A 20,461-nucleotide genomic window follows, 5' to 3' on the forward strand; every position below is an offset into this window, starting at 1 on the left:
TTCATGTCTTCTGCCCATTTTTTAATTGGATTGTTTGTCTTTTTGTTACTGAGGTGTTGGAGTGTTCTATAAATTCTGGAGATAAGTCCCTTGTCAGATATGTTATTACCAAATATTTTTTCCCAATCTGTAGGTTCTCTTTTGACAAGGAAATGTATAGTTTAATATAAAAAAACTCACTGCTGTGGAGTCAGATCTGACTTACAGCCACCTCTCCATGGGTTTCCGAGGCAGTATCACTACAGAAGTAGATTTTCCAACCTTCCCTCTAAGAAGAAATTTCCTGTAGGTTACTAAATGCTAATACTTTTTTTCTATTCTGAATTTTTGTTGCACATTTCACTTCTCTATCACATTATATGAATGCAACTGTCATATCTGTCATGTTTGTGGGTTGTGGTGTAGAGAGAGAGGAAGACATACTATAGAGAGAATCCACTTAATTTTAAATAACTTTTGTTTTATATATATATACACACATATATATTTATATTTATTTTATACACATGTATAAAAAACACACTAAATGTGTGTGTGTATATATATGTTGTTGTTGTTATGTGCCATCAAATCGGATCCAACTCATAACGACCCCTTCTTGGGTTTCCGAGGCGATATCACTACGGAAGTAGATTGCCCAATCTTCCTTCTGAGGAGTGGCTGGTGGGTTTGAACCACCAACCTTCTTATTAGCAGTCAAATGCCTTAGGCAGTATGCTACCAGAGCTCCTGTGTATATACACACACACACACATATATATATACACACACATACATATATATATTTATCTTTCTGTTTATAAACCTTGATGTTTACAGTATAAATTTTAAAGTTGTCACATTGGCAATATAAGCCCTTTCCAATCTGGCTTCATTTTACTTGTTCAACATCATCCCTTGCCATTTCACTCAAAGCCTTACTCACAACAAAATTGTCACATTTATCTAAATATGTCATAAACAATTTGCCTTTGCATATAATATGGCTGTTTCTTTATGAAAACTCTTTTCCCATTTTATGTGTGTGGAAAAATCTTGTTCCTCAAAGCTGAAATGTCACCTGATTTAAGATGCTATTCCATGTTCTATAAGCAAATTGGTCCTTTTTTTGTCTGGACTCCAAATACACCTTGGTCAGACCACTACAAAAGCATTTCTGTTGAGTTGTAATCTCTATTTAATCTTTGAAATCCTCAAGTCAACTGATCTCTACTTCCTGTGTGCATAGCACAGTTGCTGCACCATAGCACATGCTCATTACATACGATTGAGTAAAAAAATAAAGAATGTATGACTCTGTAGAGTTTCATTATTTAGAAAAAAAAATGCTCAGAGTTAATTAGATGTCTTCTGTAAGATATTAATTAAGTGCATTTATAACAATTAAATGTCATTAAGATTAGGCAAAATGAGTATTCAGTATAGTATAATTGTTACTTGGCTCAATAACAAAACAAAACAAAAACAATATTTTTCCTGTTTTCTAATATATTGACCCTCTAGTATCAATGATTTTCTTTTGAGTGGCTGAAAGTTTTAGTAGAATAATGGACTTTTCATCTTACCATCCCATGTCCACATTTTGTTCCAGGAGCCACCAGGCCAACATCTTCAGAATTACGGTACAGAAAAAAGGTTCTACATTCGATGGTTGTGTTCTTCTTTGGAACCTGAAGGTGATAGGTCTTATATTCTCCCCAGTGAGGTGAATGTTGTCCTCCAGTGCAGTATATCTTTCCACATTTGACATTCCTGAACGAAAATGAACATATTAGCAGACTGAGGGCCAGAAATAAGCTTTCAGAGGCTAGTCTGGCAGTGAAGTGTCCTGGTAACTTTTTTAGACCCAGGCTTGTCGGTAGGTTGAAGAGGGGCCAGGAGAGCCAGATAAACAGTTGTACCATCAAAGTTCTAACCTTGGGAACTGAGATGAGCAGGTAAAGTGCAGAAACAAATTATATTTCTTTTTGATTTCTTCTCAGTGATTCTCACAAATCAGTATTAGCTCAAGTTTAGAAATGAAAATTTATTTTCAGTAATTTGATAATAACTTTAGTCATACCACAAAGATTTCCTTACTCTTTTTGCACCAAATACATCAGTTGATTCTCACAATGAACCTATGAGGTTACTATTATTGTATCCCTCATTTTATAGATGGCAACAGCAGAAAGAAAGCAAAGTTAAGTGTCTGAGTATTTTTATGTATTGTGTGACTTGAACATAGGGTTTTTTTTTTTTTTTTTTTTGGCTTTTTCACTCCACATCCTACAATAAAAAGCCTTCCAGAATGTTGGTAAGAGACCTGCACATGTGGTTCAGTTCATGCTTTCCAAATTCAGGCTCTAATTTCTGATTCTACCCTTCTGTCTTCCAATTTCATCTTCTACCTGTCTTCCTTCTTCTGATTCCATTCTTTCATTCCCTCTTCTTCTATTCCCTTTTGTGACTTATATTTTTGCTTCCTCTCTTTTGTTCTTTTCCCTTCTTTTCATAGCATTCTTTTTCTCCCTTTCCTTCCTAACCAAAACAAACAAACAAACAACAACAACAAAAAACTCACTGCCGTTGAGTCTGAACCGACTCATAGCTGCCCCTCCTTGGGTTTCCAAGGCAGGAAGTAGATTTTTCAACCTTCCTTCCAAGGAGTGGCTGTTCCTCATCTTTCCTGCTTATATTCCAGGGCTTTTAGCTAATAAATGGGAACTTTGATGGCGTAGTGCCTAAGGCATTTGACAGCTAACCAGAAGACTGGCTGTTCACTGACCAACTACTCCTTGGAAGGAAGATTGAGCAATCTACTTTCAGAGTGACACCACCTCGGAAACCCAAGGAGGAAATATTCCTCATCTTTCCTACTTATATTCCAGGGCTTTCGGCTATTAATACAGTACACAAATGCCAGTTAGTCCTGTCAGGAATGCATACTCTCACTCTCTCTGCTTTACTCTCTTACTCATCTCCTCAGTAAAAAGAGGTTGCTGTTGTTGATGTTATGTGCTCTTGAGTCGGACCTGACTCATAGAGACCCCTCTTTGGGTTGATGTAGGTTATGAAACCTACTTCTATGGAAGTAGATTGCCCAAACTTCCTTCTGAGGAGTGGTTGGTGGGTTTGAACCAACAGCCTTCTGGTTAGCAGTCAAGTGCCTTAGGCACTATGCTACCAGCAGCTGCCAAACCAGGAGCCATTCTAATTTCACAAAACACTGAGAGCACTTGCTTTTCTTCACCAAGTTACCTCTCTTCGCAGGGAACAAAACTGTTTTTTGTGTTCTTGCAGTATCCGAATTCATCTCCTTTTTTATTCATATTGTAGCAGATATCATGACTCCCTTTTGCTTCTGGAATACAACATGGGGTGATAAAAATGAAAGAATGAAAGCATGAATATCATGAGTCATGAAAGACGTTACTTTTCTAATATGATTAAATTCTCAACACAATGTGAGGCTAAAAAAGAATGGGAAAATTGGAATAAAGAGCTACCCTATTGCTTCAGGTGGACATTTTAGTAAGGAGTGTAGACATGAAAAGGTAACAAATACACCTTAGCCCATATACTGAGCTAATCAATTCATAGTAGAGGGAAGATCAAAGTTATGAAAACTGCATCCAGAGAGATCCTCCACAATATCTTGGAAGAATCACACATATAGCATTATCTCCAAGCTTGTCTCAAATTCCTGCAGGACAATAGCAGAGAAATAAAGGCTATTTTATCAGCCACGGACTGTTGTTTCTTCTCACCATCATCAAACAATTCAGAGCACTGATCATCCCGGGTGGGACACTTCCCCATGAAGCAGTAGCCTTCCTCATTCTTGCAAGGGAAGCCATTTGCTTGGAATTCGTCCTTAGGACACTTAGGGGAGTGGCCAGTACACACTTCAGGAAAGTCACATTCATCTTTTGCTGGTCTGCATGTGGACCCTGCTTCCTTCAGCTGTTGAGGAGAAACAAAGAGGCTGAAGCCGGGGCACATTTAGGTAGGAAAGTTTCAGTAGGTGGGCAGAAGGTTGACCTGTTTAATTTATCTGAAAAAAACTTTAGGGATAGATCACAATCTTCTTCTCCATTCTACTTGTTATTATTTTTAAATGCCTTAGCTTGTATGTAATTTTAGGTATGATAAGAGAGTGTTTTTGAAATTTGGTATTAGACCAAACTTGGACAGGGTTGGAATAGAAATGGACAAATTCTGGTTCATCTTGTCTTCTCTTCATCCTTTGCTCCAGTACATCCTGCTCTCTCCTCCTCCACACACACACCCAACTGCACATAACTGGGAACCTCTTCATATAATATGGGATTTCCATTCCTATGAAATCAGATCTCTCCAAATGAACTGGAGAAATATGACTTTCGTTGTTGCAGGGAACTACATCAAGCTATTATCTGATTCAACCATTCAATATAAATCTAATTGTGTTGGGTTCTGAAGAGATGTAAAGATAAATAAGACATGCTTACATTTTTCTTATAAATTCACTGTCTACAGCAAGGTTGGGGAAGAAGTGTTGACAAATCTTTGGACAGAGACACTTAGACTTCTGGTCATCTTCCTTAGGAATATTTTCCTAACTATTAGCCTCTATCACATGCTAATCCCAATATAATCCCTCTCCCTTCTGGCACACTGCTGTTGGGATACCAAGTTTCTTTCCATCTGACGTTACACAGACTGGGAATGATTGACAGTGGATCAAGAATGGTACTTACCATGTGACACCAGCTGCTTCACTCCCCAGAACCTAGCACAGTCCAATGCTCAAAAGTCAGAGCATCTCAGAAGAGGCTCTGTCGGGTATTAGCAAACCTAGCCCCATTCTAAAGAGCTGTGATGATCAGTGGTTCGAACCTAGCAGCTGCTCCACAGAAGAAAGACAAGGCAGTCTGCTTCCATAAATATTTAAAGCCTGGGAAACACGATGGAGGTGACCATGAGTTGGAATTATCATAAAGGCAGTGAGGTTTTGGTAACCCCATTCTGGCATCAGTGGTGTAGGGTTCAGTGGTCACAGAACTCTTTTGTCCTATGTGTACTTAATGAACAGAGAAGTTCTATCCCACAGATAAAACCTTACCTGACAGGATACACAGCATTCTCCTTCTGCACAGGTAAATCCTGGCTTCAACACACATTTTTCTGCATCACAGCAAGGATTAGTGCATTCCTTGGCAATAATAAAAAATGAAAGATAGGAATTGGTGTGTAATTTGGCTCCTGTTTGATCAGTTAATTAGATCTGTGTCTATGTAATTTAACATTACTTACCTCTAAGAGCTAAATGAAGAGCTCTGGTAGCATAGTGCCCAAGGCACTTGACTACTAACCAGAAGGCTGGCGGTTCAAACCCACCAGCCACTCCTCGGAAGGAAGATGGGGCAATCTATTTCTGTAGTGATATTGCTTCAGAAACTCAAGAAGGGGTAGCTATGAGTTGGGTCTGACCCGAGGGCACATCACAACCACAACAACAAGAGTTAAATGAAAAGGGATGATCTTTGGCTATGATAAATGTATAAAGACCACTGCTTGGAACTAGTGTTTGTGACTTTTACTCTGTGTTCCCTTCCTTCACGGCTATCCCCTACTCCATGGCTAATGGATTCTCATGGGAAAAAACAGAGCCCAATGTTTGTGACCTTCCATTTTTCTAATGATTTTCATTCCATTGCTTTCCTATAACAAAGATCTGTTGTGAGATAATACAGCTTCTGAGGATCTGATTTTAAGTTTTGCTCCAGACTCCAAGTATTTTGAAATGAACTTTCTTTTTTCAGTGTATCACTGACTAATTACTCCACATGTCCACGTAGGCCCTATCTATTCTAATAAAATTAAAGCTACAAAGAAAATTATCTGAGTCTGGTCAAGTAGGGGATTTTATGTATTAGAATGAAATTATACAACTTTTCCAAAGAATAAACAAAAGGTTTTATTTTCACAGCTGAAACATTTTTTTATCAGTTTTTTTTTATTGTAAAAATGTAAAGAACACAATTGACAATTCAAAATTTTTCATGTGTACAATTCAAACATTTGAAGTCTAGGTCTTGTGACCTCTAAACAGGTCACAATCTTCATATAAACTCTCTGATCACTGCATAAACTCTGGCCCTGGAGTCTAACTCACTGTTCTTTTAGACTTCTTTTGGATTGTGCAGTATATAGAGCTTATGTACTAAAACTATGGTCCTCAGGCAAGTAGCATCAGCATAACCTTGGAACTTGTTAGAAATACAGAATCTCAACCCCACTCTAGATTTTGTGAATCAGAATCCACATTTTAACATCTCTAGGTGATACATATGCATGTTAGAATTTGAGAAGTAGCTGTCTAGGACACATATTATGTGGCCAGTTCTTGAAAGGAATAGTTTTTGTGTTACAGATTAAGAATTACTTTAACATTTACCTCAAAGGTTTATTCAAAATGTTCCAGAAACTGTCTTCAATAAATAGTTGACAGGTTAAAAGGTTTTTGGTCTAATAAGAAAGAGTTTTCTAATAACTTGAACTATCCTGCTGTGATATAGGCTAGCTCATAAGGCCCTGAGTTAAACTCAAACGACTGACTGTAAGAGGTTTTATAGAACAGTTTCCTACTGGGCATGAGCAATTAGACTTAATAACACCTATGGGTCTTTCTCACAAGAAGAGCCAGTTAATATATAAAAAAAGCAAATAGGATGCTGTTGACCTCCAGCAAGATCATTATATATACGATTCATCACTTGGTAAAAAGGCTTGCAGTGAGGCTACATCAACAACATATTTCCAAATGAAAACAAAATGTACCATTTCTAAAGCTTTATAAGGAACACCATGATTGGCTATATCCTTGCTTGGGTTCTAGTTGAGTATAAAGTTTGTAATTTAAAGGCAACATCATTTTCAGATACCTGAGCAGAGCCGCAATCACACTCTTCTCCTTCATCCAGCTTCTTATTTCCACAATATGGAAAATCATTTGACTTATCGGAAAACACAATATTCAACATGCATGTTGGTTTATAATCCTTCAGGTATTTCAGGTATTGGTTTTTGCTGCATTTACTAAATTTTACTGCAGGAATGCTAGAGATGAGATGAATTAAAAATAAACATTAATAATAATAAAGCGTAGTAGTATAACAACTGTGAACATTTTTGAAGAAAATGTAAATAGCAATTATAACTGATAAACTCTGAAAGTTCACATCATTTACATTTGCCTTTCCTGTTACAGCAGAGCAGCAACTGGGTTCTTTATTATAGAAAAAAATAATAATAATAACTGACACAAACCAATACATGCTATTTTAGTGACAATGCTCTGGCTATATATTCTCCAGGAAACCTTTTCTGAAGCCTGCAGTTTAAGACTGATTGTGTTTGCTGCTCCCATATTGCCTTTGATTTATCTCTGTTTCAATAACTTATATATTTTTTTAAATCACCTCTACAAGATTTTATTAAGCTTCGCAAAGCAGGAATATTTTTTATAGTTACCACTAGTTAATAAAGAGCTCTGGTGGTATAGTGGTTAAGGCATTTGGCTGGTAACCAAAATGTTGGTGGCTCAAACCTAGCAGCTGCTCCATGAAAGAAAGATGAGGCAGTTTGCTTCTGTAAAGATTTACAGCCTTGGAAACCCAAGGGTCACTGTGAATCAGAATTGACTCAATGGCAGTGAATTTGGTTTTTGTGGAGTTAACATGGTCCCTGACACAGAATAGTCTTCTAAAAATATTTGTTGAACCAAATTACTTATTTAATAATATCTTAAACATCTGACTCATAATGACCCCTCCTTGGGTTTCTGAGGCAGTATCACTATGGAAGTAGATTGACCAATCTTCTTTCTGAGGAGTGGCTGATGGGTTTGAACCACCAGCCTTCTGTTTAGCAGTCAAATGCCTCAGGCTCTATGCCACCAGAGATCTTTTAAACATCTCAGGAATGTGGTATACTTCTTTCAAACTGAAATGTTTACACCCTTTCCACCTTTCTTCAGTTTTGATATTGTATTGACACAATGTTTGGAAACATATTGCATATAGTCTTGATTTTATTAGCTTGGGATTATGATACCTGCCCCTCCCCCCCAAAAAAAATTACTAATTGTGTGGATAATGATGTAAAACGTGATGCTGGTTACTGAGTGCCTGCTTTATTACAGTCACTGTGTTGAGTATTTTAGCTACTTTATCACATTTAACAGACACTATTCCTATGATATACAATGCACTATGTTAGGTACTGTGAAGATGAGTAAGACTTAGGGCCTGACTACAAAATACATACAATATAATATGAGATTCTGGGCATTCATTCATTCTGTAATTACTCATGGAGCACCTAACATGTGCCTAGGGGTCAGTGATGATTCAGTGATAGAATTCTCTGCTTCCATGCAGGAGACCCAGGTTCAATATTGGCCAATGCCTTTCATACAAGACCACTACCCTGCTACTGGAAATGTGTGTGTTGCTGAAGTTTTGGTGGCACAGTGGTTAATCACTCAGCTGCTAACTGAAAGGTGGATGGTTTGAAGTCATCAGCAGCTTCATAGAAAAAAGATGTGGCAATCTGCTTCAATAAAGATTATAGCCTTGGAAAGTCTACGGGTTAGTTCTACTCTGTTCTATAGATACCTTATGAGTTGGAATCCACCTGGTGGCAATGGATTTGTGTGTTGCTATGATGCTGAGCTCTGGTGGTGTAGTGGATAAGGCATTGACTGCTAACTAGAAGTTCAGCAGTTCAAACCCACCAGCTGCTCTACAGAAGGAAGATGAGACGATCCACTTCCTTAAAGATTTACAGCGTTGGAAACCTAATGGAGGTCCCTATGAGTTGGAATCAACTCAATGGCAGTGAGTTTGGTTTTTGGTTTTATGAGGCTAAGCAGGTTTCAACAGAGCTTCCAGAGTAAGAGGGACTAGGAAGAATGGTCTAGATTTTCTTCTGAAAATCAGCCAATGAAAACTCTGTGTACCACAATGGTAATATCTGCAACTTATCATGAGGATGGTGTTGGATCAGGCAGTGTTTAGTTTTGTTGTGCTTAAGGTCACCCTGAGTCAGGGTCCTACTCAAAGGCAACTAATAACAACAAGATGTTCCTGAGACTTTTCTAGATTGTGGTAATATAACAGTGAATAAAACAAACACAAATCTGGCCTCATGAATCAAGATAAATAAGAAAAATATATAAAATATATTAGATAGAGATAAATACTAAGGAGAAACAAACAACCAAAAGACAATGGAAAGTTCCAGGATATGTGTGTGATAGACAGGATTGAAAAGTTGGATAAAGTGGCCAAGAAAAGCCTTGCAGAGACAGACATCTAAGTAAAGATTTGAAGAAGAAAGAAGTTGTAGGTTACAGTAAAGATGACCAAACAAGGCATGGGAAGTATAATTCTCCCCTAAATGTCCTTGTATGGATATTAGCAATCTGTCATAGTGTACTTTTGCAATATGCCCAGATGGAGTTTTAGAATCTCTCTCACCATATCATTAGACAAAGGCACTGATGAGATTCAATCCAAAAAAGGAAACTCCTTGCCATATCTGGTTTTGTAATCTTCCAGAGTATACTTGAAAAAAATCTACTGAATAATGATATAGTCCCACAATATGGAATTTTACTCACAAGTCATTTAAATACATTAAATTTATTTAAATGTATCTGCTAATGTGTACATGGAATGTATTTTCCATATTATTTGAGCCTTACCTTCCACTGCTATCCATTACACATCTTCCAAAGTTACAGACACATGGGAATTCATCATGCTGCATCCCAAGGCTATGCCCCAACTGATGGGCAATTCTGTTTGCAGCTATATTTAGGTCAGGTAAGAGATCCTGAAGCAAAGAACAGTGTATTAGAAGTTTCTAAAGGATAGCACACTGTAGTACATAGTGCTTTGAACTAGTGGGTTGACTGATCTAGTTTCTAGTAGCTAGCTAAGAGAATGGGAACTTAGTTACCTCCCTTCTCTATGCCTCAGTTTCTTTAATTATATAATGAGGTTGAACAATGACCCTTAAAGTTGCCTTAGTGCTTTTGAAATTTGAAATTCTACTTTATAGCACAATAACAGCAATTGTTGGATTTACATAGACTCTTTATAGACAGCTGAAAATATTAACTAATACTATCCTTCAAAATCAAGCATAGCAAGTATTGTGAGGAGGGCTCAGGACCAGGCAGTGCTTTGTTCTGTTGTGCGTAGGATTGCTATGAGTTGAAACTGACTCAACAGCACCTAACAATAGCCTATAAAGTAAGTATTATTAGGTTACCTACTCTGTATAAGATATTCAAAGGAGATAAACACAAAAATATCCCCAGTGCTTGACTATAAATTGATTTCAATTTATAGTCTCACACTGAGCAATACTGTTATGAAATCCTCATTGTGGGGAAAACTTGGAATTCAGAGAGTTAATCCATGGCAGAGTTGGTTGTTACCTCAGACTGTACTTCTATTTCATATTTTAATTTGTATATTAATGACAAAATTTTAATTTCCAAAGAGGAGTTGGATATCAATTTTCTATAAAGCTATTATATCCCTGATTTGGTCATTTGATCTAATAAATAAGAAGAGTAAAATGTATACTGGATTACTTAGAGTATCCCAGTTGGAGTAGTTGTTACTCTGTTGTATTAGATTGACACTACTATGCAACATTTATTTTGCTAAAATACCATAGACAAAGGCATAGACATAGGCATAACTAATCATACCATAAATAGGTTATTTAGTCATTTTAATAAGTACTAATTTTTAAGTTGTCAGTCTTAATAAGACAGGGCTGGGCATAGCAACAACTAACCAGAGGCACTAAAGGAATTAATTCTAAATCTTGACATTTTTTTAAGAATGTCATAGACAGGGCAGCATTTGCTAGAAGCTCAGTGATTTGAGGAAGAATCAGATACACAAGTGGGGTCACTAATTTGTAGGTCTAATCATTCCAAAAATGAACTGCAAGACTGTCTTGATGTGATATATTAAGTTGTTTATATGTTTTCTATCAGTACAAGAATAATTATCCTCATTTGCTAAATCAGCCATCAAGTTTTCTATACATGTCTCTATAAATAACTGTATTCCATGTGCATAATCTTTCTATGTTTCTATCTTTTAAGCTCTGCACAGCAGAGGTTTACCTTCATTACTCATCTTTGTTTTTTACATAACATTTCTATGCCTATTTGATAAAGGGAATATGCCAGTTTCTTCATTATATATCTTGAGAATATATGACATAGAGCATATGTGGTCCCTTTTAATTAGCCGTAGGAAATTACAGAAATTTAATTCAAACTCTCTGATTAGATAATATAAATAAAACACAGCCCACCTTAACGACACTGGAGGAATAATACGGCAGGCACATACCCTTTGGATAAGAAGTTCCTTGTGCATGTGTGTAAAGCCACTTCCCACTATAAAAAAGATACAATTACACCCTTCAATCTAAGTTAGTAGCTTAATTAACATAAAGATTGAAAAGCAGTGAACCCCCACAATGCTAATGCCTTTTCACTAGGTCATGCCTTATTATTTTGGGGTGTGCTAATGCATGAATATCTAAGCCCAAGACAGGCACAACTACTTCCCTGGAGATATGCGCTATGCACCAACCCAGATATTATTTTGGGATGGAGTTCAGTGTCATCAGCCTGCCAGACTGCTAGGCCCACCTTACCTTCAAGTACAGGCTTTGGAGACTTTACCAGTCTTGAGTTCAGAATGGAAGTTAACATCTGCACATAAATATTTGTTTATGTGTTGATGTGTTGTAGCCCTCAGGAGAAACTATTTTCCGTGGGCTTGGGGGTGGGTAGATGAAGTGGACAGAGTGGATGGCATTCTAATAAAGCAGCTTTAAGAATATCAAAAGAAATGCTAAAAAAAAGGCTCTATTGCTTCAAAGAAATTCTTCCACAGTTAATCATTACTTGAGATAACAGAAACATGGATCAACATAAGGTTACAATCAGATCAGCTACACAATGCTTTATCATTTCCATATTGACTAAGTATTAGGCTAGGTGTTTGGAATAACACATATGATTAAAATGCCTTCTTTCTTTAATAATTCATAATCTATTCATCTATATAAATTGAGAACTGTTACTTGGGAAGATTAAAGCTGTGGTAGGGTTTAATAATATCAGGTTAGTTATCTGCCATCTTGAATAGTAGAGAAGATACTCTTTTTTTTTTTTTTTTTTGCAGTGTTCCCTTCCCTCTAGGGAAGGTACTCTTGAAGTACTGGTCCCTGGATAGGTACACTTAGATGAGCAAATATGTCAAGAGAGTAAGGTGCTTTTCAAGAAAGATGGATTTTGGTGGAATATTGTAAGAGACACAGTAGAGCATCACAGCCTGGAATGGTATGGGAGGTTGAAATCGTTACATTAGATGCAGATAAGTGAGGTAAATGGATTCTAAAATTATTTTGCTAACCTAATAATATTTTCAACTCTGTCCAGGAATATGAATATATCCGATTTTCCTTTCTAATGTTAATCAATGTTAGAAAGATTACAAAAGAGTGCATTTAATTTCTTTTATGGCTAGACATAATACTCTGTCCCTGACTCTTATTCAAAAATGAATTGCTTTAAAAAATGATTGTTTTATGTGCATTTACTTTGTTTTCTTCTTATATAATTCATGTAAGCTGTGCAGGAAAATAGACTAGGCACATACCTGAGCAACACAGCATGATCAAACGTCTTTCGTTTTTTAATGATTGTTTCTTGCCAAGCTGAAAAACGTAATAAAGTTGTTTCTATATTTGAATCTACTTTTATTTGATCTCCATTTGTCCACACTTCAAGTCCAACCAATGTTACATGAATGTTCAAAGTTTTATAAATCTGTTTAAAGAAGAAGGATCTTTTATCATAACCATATTCTTTTATTTATATTAAAAACCAAAAATATAATTAGATAGATAGAAAAGTGAAAAAAAAACAAAACACTAGCCTAATTTTACAAAAATTGTATTGAAATAGAACTCAGGGTAAATTACCCAGAATACTGGGTGAATTGTTCAGCAAAGAAGATTGATTGAAAGGTCTGATTCTCCTAGAGCCTGATAAGCCTTAGAGACACTAGGTTCAGGATGAATCTACAAGAAGAATTTATTAAAGCTCTGTGTTATGATGATAATGTAAATTTGTTAACAGTCATGTGCAGTGGAATCAATGTTTTTTATTTATCCCTCTACTTTGGGCCATGAGTTGTTTTTGTGGCATATTAGGAAGGTTTCTAAAAAATTAGCTTAGCTGCCATAGTTGCTCTCTGTGTTTGACTTTTAGAACTACCTTGTTGCCCAAGAAATCTTAATTGAGTATTATTCAAAACAGGCAGAAATTGTTGCAGCCCATAGGCCTTCTCCCTGTTATTCCTGTCTGTTTCTGCAAACACCTAGTTTGATGCCAGGACAAAAGAAGATGGAGTTTAAACGATTATTAAGAGATTTTTGAGACAAAGATTACGTCTTACATTCACTTTTCTATTCTATTACAGACAGTACAAAATAGATTGAAAGGAAGAATGAATGATAAAGTATGAATATGTGATTTAAGAACAGACAATGTTAATAGAGAATGTAACTGGTTACTAAGAAGTTTAATGTTCACATGATTCTCTTATACAATAATGCTGTGTTAATTTTCCACTTTTCTTTACCTGTAGAAGATGAATATACTTAATTTAATGCATCAACAAGGTCATTTTAGAAGTAGCAAAGTCATTTAGAACCATAAGAATTAAACTTCTTTTAAACTCTCATGAAGTTGGACCTGATCCTTAGTCAAATCATAATCTCAAATCCTCACTAGAAATGTAATGTTCATCCTCTCTTCTCTTGGTTTGATTTTTATCACGTGATATACTGATAAGTCAGGTCCTGCTGTGCAAGTCTTGTTTTAACTGCCCTCATGGATCCTCTGTATTCATGGATGCACTTAAGATTCATAAAACTGGATGCAAGTACAGAAAATAGTTTTCATCCTATGATTGCATTCTCTTCTAGAGAGAATATATCCTATGAAAGGAAAGCCATATTATATCTGCTGAGTGTTTAGATGGGACTGGATATATGAATTTGGAAAGATGTAGAAGACTGAGTTGTTCTTCAAAGTAAGGAAAGAGCTCTGGAATATCTGGGAAAAAAAAAAAAAAAAAAAAGCCATGAAGAGATCATGAAAGTAAAGATGATAGAAGATCCATTGAAATGATGTAAGTATGGGCTGTATGGAGGATAAAAGGCAATTAAGAAGAAATGTGGTTGGGAAACTCGAAGAATTTTAGATGGTGTAACTTTAAATTGTTCATACTATGGTGTGAAATGTGACCTTCCAACGAAAGGCAAATCTTGGGAAAAAGTTCAACATGTGAAAAAATTTTATATTCATGCTTACATTGGAGATGAGAAACCGAGGAGAAGGGGTTAGGTCCCACATTGGGGTCAATGCCAGTGTACTGATAAAGAAGCAATTGCAAAAGATAAGAAATGGAAGAAAACAGAGGTAACTGTGAGAAATAACCACTCTACTCCATACTTTCCCAAGAAATCAGAAAAAGTCATAGGAAAGAATTCCCATTAACAGAGATTTGGACAGTTTGGAGTTCTTTTCCTAAAATGTACAAAAGCGGACAGAGTATTGCCTTTATTCTAACAGGAAGACAAAAACAGGAAATCTACAAGATCATATTTCTTCTTGAAGCCATCAGGGTATTGAAGTTATAGGGCAAACAAGTATCATGAAAGCTAAGGAAAGTCAGCCTCCTTCACTGACAGATATGTAAGAGCATTGGTTCACCTGTGGAAGAGCGTGGGAAAAAGATGATGAACCCCATACAAGAAGATAGGAAGAATTCAAACATTTTTAAGGAATTGATAAAGGGTGACTGTAGGCTACAATGAGAATACAGAGTTTTTTGGGAGACACAGATACAAGTGATTTCAACACATGAATCAACTCTTCAAGGACTTTCTTCAGATGATCACATGAACAAAAGAGATCAGAGTAGGAGCCCTTGGTGGTGCAGACCTGAAGGATGGGACCAGCTGCTACTATAGAAAAATCACAAAACCCATCTAGATCTTTGTCTCCTGAGGAATAAAAACATTGAGATGCTGGAGGAAAATGTCAAAATTTCCCCTTATCCCCAGAACCCAAATGAACACAAATTGTGGCAGAAGGAAAGGAAAAGAAAAAAACCTTCTACCTTGTGGGAGAGGCAGGAAACTACCCTAGGCCCAGGCTATTAATGATCTCCTACCAATGGGTGAATGGCCCCCACAACTAGACTAGCAAGCACTGAGTGTAAACAACAGTGGATTTCTACCCAACAAGGGGCAGAAATGTGAAGAGAGATGTTTTCTGAGGTACTGGTACTCAGTGACGGCATGATGTTGAGGCTGGAATAAGAAAACAGAGAAAAATTCTCCAACAACCAAAGACTCCCCCTAAGCAGAGATAACAGTAGAGAAATTTGAAATTTTGTAGTGCGTTGTATGTAACAATAGCAACAACAACACTGAACTAACTCTATTTCTGACAAAACTGATTCAATCCCACAAATTAATTGCCTAACAAAACAAGAAGTGTGCCATTTCCAGGCATAATACCATTGTCTTGGTTTCTATCATATTACACATAATGTTAAGTATCTAATAAAAACAATAGAACAGGAAAAACCATCTTATTATTCTAGAGATAAGAATCATCAGAATGGACACAGTGATGACCCACGTTTTCAAATTATCTGACAGAGAATTTACATGATAATTATTAATATGTTAAAGAATCTAGTAGAAAAGATGGATATAATACACAGAATTCTAAGGTGGTGCCCACCTGCTCCCTGGTACATACATCCTGTATAATTCCCTCCATTTCCATACAGGCAGCACTATGGGTCACAAGCACCTCACATTTGCACAGTCCTGCTTATCTGTCAGTTTGTGGTACTGTGTTGGCTTGTAGGCTGCTGTGATGCTGGAAGCTTTGCCACTAGTGTTTCAAATATCAGCTGAGTCACCCACGGTGGACAGGTTTCAGTGCAGCTTACAGACTAAGACAGACTAGGAAGAAGATGGGGTGCTCTACTTTGAAAGAACTGAACACTGAAAACCTTATGAATAGCAGTGAAACATTGTCTGATATTATGTTGTAAGATGAGCCACTCAGGTTGGAAGGCACTCAAAATATGACTGGCAAAGAGGTACTCCTCAAATCAGAGTCGACCTTAATGATGTGGATGGAGTAAAGTTTTTGGAATCTTCATTTACTGATGCAGCATGACTTGTAATGAGATGAAACAGCTGCAAATATCCATTAATAATTGGAATGTGGAATGTACAAAGCATGAATCTAGAAAAGTTGGAAGTCATCAAAAATGAAGTGTAGCACACAAATCCTAAGCATTAGTGAGCTAAAATAGACTAGTATTGGCTACTTTGCAAAAATAACTATAGGAGAAATGGCATTGCATTCGTTGTTAAAAAGAACATTTCAAGATCAATCCTGAAGTACAATGCTATCAGTGATAGGATAATACACATATGCCTACAGGGAAGACCAGTTAATATGACTATTATTCAAATTTATGCACCAACCACCAAAGCCAAAGATGATGAAATTGAAGATTTTTATCAACTTCTGCAGTTTGAAATTGACATTTACACTACATGCATGGAAATACAAATAAGAGTTTTAGATTACTTCTCATGAGAAAACATTCAAACTAGAAGACAATGCAATGGACTTATTAACACACTGAAAGGAAAGCACAACACAACAGAAGAAAACAAAACAAATGCTCTCAATCTGTAACTTTGTACCAAGTAAAAATACTTTTGAAAAATGGAGAAACAAAGATTTCTTAAGACAGACAAAAGCTCAGAGAATTCATATCTAGAAGATATGCACCACAAGAAATATTAAAAGAAAGTCATCAGACGAAAGAGATATGACACCAGAAGGAAATTCAGATTTATAAACAAACAAGTAATAAGATTATCTCTAACAACAGATAAAATAAAGATAAAAATGAAAGACACTTTTTTCCCTAATTATCAGTTATTCTAAAAGATGTTTGTCTAAAACAAAAATAGTACAATTTTTTGTGGATTCATGTGATATGTAAAAGTAAAATGTATGGCAAATTGCAGTAGTAATGAGCACATCTAGTACCCAGACCTTGGTTTCTAATACCATTCTTTAATAAGGGGAGCCAGGGCTCTGTGGAGAAATGACTGATTCTTGACTGAGGTAGGAAATATACAAAATAAGATAATAATGGATCATGTTGTAGTGCCAAAAAAAAAAAAAAAAAGAAAAAGAAAAAGAAAAAGAAAAAAAGGAAGTATTTAATTAAAAAAAAATCCCTATTGATGGGAGTATGTCAAAGGGACACATGATCCAAATAAAAGAACATCCAACAGACAAAGTGGAAATTTTTTGATCAAGAAACTAAGTAAAGTGCTATTGGAGTATGATTCAAAGTATAAAATAAATAACTATGAGTCACTGCCATCAAATCAGATTAGACTCATAGCAACTCCCCCTTGGGTTTCTGAGCAGTATCACTACGAAAGTAGATTGCCCCATCTTCCTTCGAGGAGTGCCTGGTGGGTTTGAACCGCCAGCCTTCTGATATGAGTACATAGTGATATAAATAAATGAATAAATAAAAGGAAAAAAAATATCTATAACCTCAGCCTAAACATGAAAACATATCACACAAATTCCGGCACAGGACATCCTATAAAATATGTGATTAGTACTTCTCAAAACTAAGGCCGTTGAAACAAGACTCATCTGTCACAGCCCAAGGAGTCATGACTAAAAGTAATGTGGTATCTTGGATGGGATACTAGAGCGTAAATAGACATTAGGTAAAAACTAAGGATCTCTAAATAAAGTATAAATTTTTGTTAATAATAATTCATCAATATTTGTTATTATTTGTTATTACTAACCAGAAGGCTGGCGGTTCAAACCCACCAGCCACTCCTCGGAAGGAAGATGGGGCAATCTACTTCCGTAGTGATACTGCCTCGGAAACCCAAGGAGGGGTCACTATGAGTCGGGTCCAACTCGATGGCACACAACAACAACAACAACATTTGTTATTAATTGTGATGAATATATTATACTAATGTAATACATTAATAATAGGAAAAACAACATGGGATATAAAGCAATTCTCTATTATTTTCTCAGTTTATAAATATATACTTATAAATGTATACTTATGTTTATATATATATATATATATATATTATAAATTGAAACTTTTCTAAACAGTACATTTATTAATAATTATGGATGATAATATTAGCACCAAGGTAGATGGGACATATTGGAGTATACCATTATTGAATTCTTTGGCTTTATGTGTAGTAATATAATATTATTTGAAGGGAGACTGTGGTTTGCCACTCTTCGGAAAGAATATGGGGCAATCTACTTCTGTAGAGATACCGCCTTGGAAACCCAGGGAGGGGTCTCTGTGAGTCGGAACCAACTTGATGGCAGTGAGTTTGGTTTTGGTAGATAATTACTAATGCCCTTTTTTAAAGAGTTAACAGTAAAAATCCAATACTAGAGATAAAATGGATCATAAAGAAAACAAAATTAATCCCAAAGCAGATAGAACAAAAGATAAAAGAAACAAAGACTTTGTAGAATAAAAAGAAAACAATTATCAAATGATAAATTCTAATCCAACCATATAAATAATTTTATTATATGCAAATAGTGTAAACACTCAAATTAAAGGAGATCATCAGATTGGAGAAAGAAATAGATACACTGTGTATAAGAAACTCACTTTAGATACAAAGACATATGTAAAAAGCAAAACAATACATCATGCAAATAGTAGTTAAATTAAAACTGGAGTGGCTAAATTAATCAGACTAGGTAGACTTTAGAACAAAGTATATTAGCACAGATAAAGAACATCTCACAATGATCAAGTGTCAATTCAGCCAGAAGACGTATCAAATATAAACAAATTGTCATTAACAACAGAGTTTCAAAAGGCATACAGCAGAAATAATAGCAGTGAAAAGAGAAACAGACAAATCCAGAATTATAATTGTATATGTCAACATTCTTTTCTCAGTAATTACCAGAATAGTCAGAAAGTCAGTAAAAACACAGAAGACTTGAAAATCTCTATCAACCAATTTGACACAATTGACTTTTGTAGAACACTCCACCCTCTAACAGTGGAATGCTTTCTTTCTTTCTTCTTCTTTTTTTTTTTTTTCAAGTGCACATGGGAATTCACCATAGTAGACCATATTCTAGGCCATAAAATAAACCTCAACAAATTTAAAAGAATTAAAACCAAACAAACTTTATTGTCTCTAACTTTACTAGAGCCATAAATAAAAATCAGTAACAAAGATAGATGAAAAATCTCTAAATATTTATAATGAAATTAATGAAATAGCATACCTGTATGTTCCTACTGAATCAAAGAAGTCACAGGGACATTAGAAATACTGTTTTTAATCAAATGAAAATTAACACAAAACATATCAACATTTGTGAGAATCACCTCACCATATAAACCAGCAATCACACTCTGTAGGTATTTACACAAAATAAATAAAATTTGTTTGTACATCCACTTTGCACTTTGCTTTAAATGTTTAAAAACAGTTTTAATAATAATGATAAAAAACTAGAAACAGACCAAATGTCTTTCAACTGGTGAATGGATAACCACTGACCTAGAGGGGACATTCCTTACAGCATCTTCTCGGTGCTTCTTTATCCTAGTAACAGAGCTGGGGTGTCTTAGGAGTCAGCGTTAAAAAGATGTGTACAATCCACAATGTTGTTTTAAAAGTGTAAGTTTATTCTGCATTAGACACATTAATAATTTTAGTGTATTTTACTGTACTACCTAACGCATTTAACTGCTGACCAGAAGGCTGAAGATTCAAACCCATCAGCCATTCCTCCGAAGGAAGACTGTGTATACTACTTCTGTAGAGATTGAAAAAAAAAAACCCTCACTGCGGTGGAGTGGATTGCACTTATTGTGACACCTCCTTGGGTTTCCAAGGCAGTCTCTACAGAAGTAGATTGTCCAATTTTCCTCTCAAGGAGTGGCTGGTGGGTTTGAACCACCAGCCTTCTGGTTAGCAATCATATGCCTTAGGTACTGAAAGCCACAAGACCTCAGTAGAGACACTGCTTCGGAAACCCAAGGAGGGGTCACTGTGAGTCAGGACAGACTCCACCGCAGTGAGTGTAGTTGTTTTCTTTCTTTTTTTTGTTACTGAAAAATTTACCTTGAATTTTGCACAAAACCATGAACAATAAAGTATAGCTTGAAAATCTTTTCATTATGTAAAACTGTACAGAAGTAATAGAAAGTAATGCAATTTAGTTTATATA

The 20,461-nt window shown here is 35.8% G+C and overlaps 1 protein-coding gene across 1 annotated transcript in view; it reads right to left on the reverse strand.

Moving 5' to 3' along the window:
* The window catches only part of ADAM7 (ADAM metallopeptidase domain 7), an 81,485-nt gene that overhangs the window by 36,902 nt on the left and 24,122 nt on the right, over positions 1-20,461 (reverse strand). Inside the window, exons 9-16 of the mRNA XM_007938783.1 lie at positions 12,732-12,901; positions 11,374-11,458; positions 9,734-9,864; positions 6,909-7,083; positions 5,087-5,176; positions 3,750-3,945; positions 3,241-3,343; positions 1,566-1,752 (exon numbers count right to left, since the gene is read on the reverse strand). Coding sequence (XP_007936974.1) covers positions 1,566-1,752; positions 3,241-3,343; positions 3,750-3,945; positions 5,087-5,176; positions 6,909-7,083; positions 9,734-9,864; positions 11,374-11,458; positions 12,732-12,901 — 1,137 coding nt within the window. The remainder of the gene's footprint in view (positions 1-1,565; positions 1,753-3,240; positions 3,344-3,749; positions 3,946-5,086; positions 5,177-6,908; positions 7,084-9,733; positions 9,865-11,373; positions 11,459-12,731; positions 12,902-20,461) is intronic.

Source organism: Orycteropus afer, unplaced genomic scaffold, assembly GCF_000298275.1.
Source record: "Orycteropus afer afer isolate SDZICR_OR568_19922 unplaced genomic scaffold, OryAfe1.0 scaffold00053, whole genome shotgun sequence".
Lineage (NCBI taxonomy): Eukaryota > Metazoa > Chordata > Mammalia > Tubulidentata > Orycteropodidae > Orycteropus > Orycteropus afer.